General features: G+C 36.5%; 1 protein-coding gene across 1 annotated transcript in view; it reads right to left on the bottom strand.

The window, feature by feature from the left end:
* Positions 1-3,066: 3,066 nt before the first annotated feature.
* si:ch211-167j9.5 (tyrosine kinase receptor Cad96Ca) overlaps positions 3,067-5,000 on the bottom strand; it is a 14,528-nt gene continuing 12,594 nt past the window's right edge. The window contains exons 8-10 of the mRNA XM_055166720.1: positions 4,198-4,297; positions 3,340-3,439; positions 3,067-3,256 (exon numbers count right to left, since the gene is read on the bottom strand). Of these exons, the coding sequence (XP_055022695.1) occupies positions 3,176-3,256; positions 3,340-3,439; positions 4,198-4,297 (281 nt within the window). The 3' untranslated portion in view covers positions 3,067-3,175. The remainder of the gene's footprint in view (positions 3,257-3,339; positions 3,440-4,197; positions 4,298-5,000) is intronic.

The following is a 5,000-nucleotide window of genomic DNA, read 5'->3' as shown; positions in this document are numbered from 1 at the left end:
TCCGAGGGAGCGTGAAGGCGTCATCCGGGGTAAAAGGCACCGTGAGGCGTTCAGGGCCGAGCGGACAAGTCTGTGGTGAGTTCAAGAGCGGGGAAATGATCATAATAAAAGGTACACTGTGGAACTTTTCTTACAGGATCCACCGCCTGTTTGTCTCTGTCTTTAATCCTGGTTCAGTCCTGATTTAGACCTGGTTTAGTTCTTGTTTACTCCTGGTTTAGTTCTGGTTTAGTTCGGGTTTAGTTCTGGTTTAGTCCTGATTTAGACCTGGTTTAGTTTTGGTTTAGTCCTGGTTTAGACCTGGTTTAGTCCTGGTTTAGTTCTGGTTTAGTCCTTATTTAGACCTGGTTTAGATCTGGTTCAGTCCCGGTTTAGTCCTGGTTTAGTCCTAGTTCAGTCCTGTTTTAATCCTGGTTTAGACCTAGTTTAGACCTGGTTTAGTCCAGGTTTAGACTTGGTTTAGATCTGGTTTAGTCCTGTTTTAGTCCTGGTTTAATCCTGGTTTAGTCTTGGTTCAGTCCTTGTTTAATCCTGGTTTAGTCCTGGTTAACTCCTCTTTTAGTCCTGTTTTAGACCAGTTTTACACCTGGTTTGGTCCTGGTTTAATTCTGGTTCAGTCCTTATTTAGACCTGGTTTAGACCTGGTTCAGTCCTGGTTTAGTCCTGATTTATTTCTGGTTTAGTCCTGGTTTAGTGCTGGTTTAGTCCCGGTTCTTTCCTAGTTTAGTCCTGGTCTAAACCTGTTTTAGTCCTGTTTTAGACCTGGTTTAGTCCTGGTTTAGTCCTGTTTTAGTCCTGGTTTAGTCCTGGTTTAGTCCTGTTTTTAGACCTGTTTTAGTCCTGGTTTAGTCCTGATTTAGTCCTGATTTATTTCTGGTTTAGTCCTGGTTTAGTGCTAGTTTAGTCCCGGTTCTTTCCTAGTTTAGTCCTGGTCTAAACCTGTTTTAGTCCTGTTTTAGTCCTGTTTTAGACCTGGTTTAGTCCTGGTTTAGACCTGGTTTAGTCCTGGTTTAGACCTGGTTTAGTCCTGTTTTAGTCCTGGTTTAGTCCTGTTTAGTCCTGTTTTAGTCCTGGTTTAGTCCTGGTTTAGTCCTGTTTAGTTGGTTTAGTCCTGGTTTAGACCTGGTTTAGTCCTGGTTTGGTCCTTGTGTTTTTTTTCTTCTGACTCGGTGTTGTGTCTGTTGTAAATCTTTATGGTTTTATTTTTCTTGATGTGAATTATTAATATTGGAGTTTGTTCTTTTTCTCCTGCTCTACTTGGCGTTGCAACACTGGAATTCCCCAAGTTTATTTTGAAGTAACGTTATTTTTACTTGAGTACAATTTTCGCTACTTTACACTACACCATTTACAAACAAAATCCTTCGTGTTTTTCTTTGTTTTTTCTCAGCCGTGTTTGTTTTGATACCGACAGATGATGCTTGTCTCTGATTGGCTGCTCCACCTGTCAATCACGCCCCTCTACACGCCGCCCACTACATAACAAAACAAAGTACTCACACTTTAAGTACATTTAATTCAGCTTTTATTTATTTTTGACAGACTTTTTATACATTTACAAAAAAAAAAATCTCTGTATAAAAAATCAGACTGAGCATGTTTGTTTATATTTGTATCTGTAAGTGAATATAAATATGTATAAAACTGAAAATATTTAAATAAAGTCTTAAGAAAACTAAAAATCTGTGCATATCAGATTTGATTTCAGCTACAAGATAAAAAATAAAATAAAATAAAATAAATAGGAACAGAAATAGACTGATATAAAAAAAATAATAATAATTCACAATAAAAAAAGCTTTTTCTGCTGCTGGTTTAATACTGGTTTAATCCTGGTTTAGTCCTGGTTCAGTCCTGGTTTAATCCTGGTTTAGTCCTGGCTTAGTCTCTGTTTAGTCCTGGTTCAGTCCTCGTTTAGTCCTCGTTTAGTCCTGGTTCAGTCCTGGTTTATTCCTGGTTTATTCCTGGTTTAGTCCTGGTTTAGTCCTGGTTTAGTCTCTGGTTTAGTCCTGGTTTATTCCTGGTTTATTCCTGGTTTAGTCCCCGTTTAGTCCTGGTTTAGTCCTGGTTTAGTCCTGGTTTAGTCCTCGGTTTAGTTCTTGTTTAATCCTGGTTTAGTCCTGGCTTAGTCTCTGTTTAGTCCTGGTTCAGTCCTCGTTTAGTCCTCGTTTAGTCCTGGTTCAGTCCTGGTTCAGTCCTGGTTTAGTCCTGGTTTAGTCCTGGTTTATTCCTGGTTTAGTCCTGGTTTAGTCTCTGGTTTAGTCCTGGTTTATTCCTGGTTTAGTCCTGGTTTATTCCTGGTTTAGTCCTGGTTTAGTCTCTGGTTTAGTCCTGGTTTATTCTTGGTTTAGTCCTGTTTTAGTCCTGGTTTAGTCTCTGGTTTAGTCCTGGTTTATTCCTGGTTTAGTCCTCGTTTAGTCCTGGTTCAGTCCTCGTTTAGTCTCTGGTTTAGTCCTGGTTCAGTCCTGGTTTAGTCCTGGTTTTGTCCTGGTTCAGTCCTCGTTTAGTCTCTGGTTTAGTCCTGGTTTAGTCTCTGGTTTAGTCCTGGTTTATTCCTGGTTTAGTCCTCGTTTAGTCCTGGTTCAGTCCTCGTTTAGTCTCTGGTTTAGTCCTGGTTTAGTCCTGGTTCAGTCCTGGTTTAGTCCTGGTTTTGTCCTGGTTCAGTCCTCGTTTAGTCCTGGTTTAGTCCTGGTTTAGTCTCTGGTTTAGTCCTGGTTTAGTCCTGGTTTAGTCCTGGTTTAGTCCTGGTTTAGTCCTGGTTTAGTCCTGGTTTAGTCCTGGTTTAGTCTCTGGTTTAGTCCTGGTTTAGTCTCTGGTTTAGTCCTGGTTTAGTCTCTGTTTAGTCCTGGTTTAGTTCCTGGTTTAGTCCTGGTTTAGTCCTGGTTTAGTCTCTGGTTTAGTCCCTGGTTTAGTCCTGGTTTAGTCCTGGTTTAGTCCTGGTTTAGTCCTGGTTTAGTCCTGGTTTAGTCCTGGTTTAGTCCTGGTTAGTCAGTCCTGGTTTAGTCCTGGTTTAGTCCTGGTTTAGTCCTGTCTCAGTCCTGGTTCAGTCCTGGTTTAGTCCTGGTTTAGTCCTGGTTTAGTCCTGGTTTAGTCCTGGTTTAGTCCTGGTTTAGTCCTGGTTTAGTCCTGGTTTAGTCCTGGTTTAGTCCTGGTTTAGTCCTGGTTTAGTCCTGGTTTAGTCCTGGTCTCCCTGGAGACTGGCTCGGTGATATTTTGCTTCGTTCTGTGGTTCTGGATTTTCTACATCCACATAATCCTGAACAAGAAACAGAATTAAACTTAAAATTTTTACAAAACAGAAAGATTTTATTTAGTATTTTTATATTTTAATATTTTTACCGCGTCGTTTTCCATGATGTTCTCGAGCATCCTCACGATGTCGGAGAAGGACGGTCTCAGAGTGTACGGCTCCAGCCAGCAGTCCCTCATCACGTGAAGACTGACCCGCCAGGAAATCAAGAGGAAATCAAATTAAATTAATTAAATTAAATAAAAGTAAATAAAATAAAATAAAAGTAAAGTAAATAAAATAAAATAAAAATAAATGAAAAAAATAAAAAAATAAAAAATGTAATTAAATTAAATTAAATACAATAAAAGTTAATAAAATAAAAATAAAAGTAAATAAAATAAAAGTAAAATAAAAATAAAATAAAAGTAAATAAAATAAAAAGTAAATAAAATAAAAGTAAGTAAGATCAAATAAAAGTAAATAAAATAAAAAGTAAATAAAATAAAATAAAAATAAATGAAATAAAATAAAAATAAAAAAATTTAATTAAATTAAATACAATAAAAGTAAATAAAATAAAATAAAAGTAAATAAATAAATAAAATAAAAAAAGTAAATAAAATAAAAAAAATAAAAGTAAATAAAATAAAAGTAAAATAAAATAAAATAAAAGTAAATAAAATAAAAGTAAGTATGATAAAAAAAAAGTAAATAAAATAAGAAGTAAATGAAATAAAAGTAAATAAAACCAAATAAATGTAAATAAAATAAAAGTAAGTAAGATAAAATAAAAGTAAATAAAATAAAAGTAAGTAAGATAAAATAAAAGTAAATAAAATAAAAATAAGTAAGATAAAATAAAAGTAAATAAAATAAAATAAAAGTAAGTAAGATAAAATAAAAGTAAATAAAATAAAATAAATGTAAATGTGTAAATGTAAAGGTAAAATAATAAATCATCTCACATCTCGGGCCGGCAGCCTTCGGGGTTGGAGTTCTTGTGTCCGATGCAGATGTGATAGACCACGGCCTCGGAGGTCTGCAGGTTCGGGTACGGGAGAGTCCCTGAGAAAGAACCGGAAACATCACACGAGAAGAAATGTGAAAGATTTTTACAGAAACTCTTCCAGTGTTTAGAAAAAAGTTCAGACCAAGAGAAAACCAGAGTTACGTCTGTGTTTTTATTAATTATAGACGACACTGAAAGCACCGAGTGTTCCCTGTCCTGGTTCAGTTCTGGTTGAATCCTGGTTTAATCCTGGTTGAGTCAGGGTTTAGTTCTGGTTTAGTCCTGGTTTAGTTTTGCTTCAGTTCTGGTTTAGCTCTGGTTTAGTCTTGGTTGAGTCCTAGTTGAGTCCTGGTTAATTCGGCTTTACTCCTTGTTTAGTTCTGGTTTAGTCCACATTTAGTCCTGTTTTAATCCTGTTTTAGTACTGTTTTAGTCCTGATTTAGTCCTGATTTAGTTCTGGCTTAGTCCTTGTTTAGTCCTGTTTTAGTTCTGGTTTAGTCCTGGTTTAGTCCAGGTTTAGTCCAAGTTTAGTCCTGGTTTAGACCTGGTTTAGACTGAGTTTAGTCCTGGTTTAGACCTGGTTTAGTCCTGGTTTAGTCCTGGTTTAGACCTGGTTTAGACTGAGTTTAGTCCTGGTTTAGACCTGGTTTAGACCTGGTTTAGTCTTGGTTTAGTCCAGGTTTAGTTCTGGTTTATACCCGGTTCAGTCCTGGTTTAGTAGTGGTTTAGACCTGGTTTAGTCCTGGTTTAGTCCTGGT

The sequence above is a fragment of the Boleophthalmus pectinirostris genome, unplaced genomic scaffold (assembly GCF_026225935.1).
Source record: "Boleophthalmus pectinirostris isolate CB_2022bp ecotype Guang Dong unplaced genomic scaffold, ASM2622593v1 HiC_scaffold_9, whole genome shotgun sequence".
Lineage (NCBI taxonomy): Eukaryota > Metazoa > Chordata > Actinopteri > Gobiiformes > Gobiidae > Boleophthalmus > Boleophthalmus pectinirostris.
The sequence above is the reverse complement of the archived record's forward strand: the minus strand, read 5'-3'. Positions and strand labels throughout refer to the sequence as shown.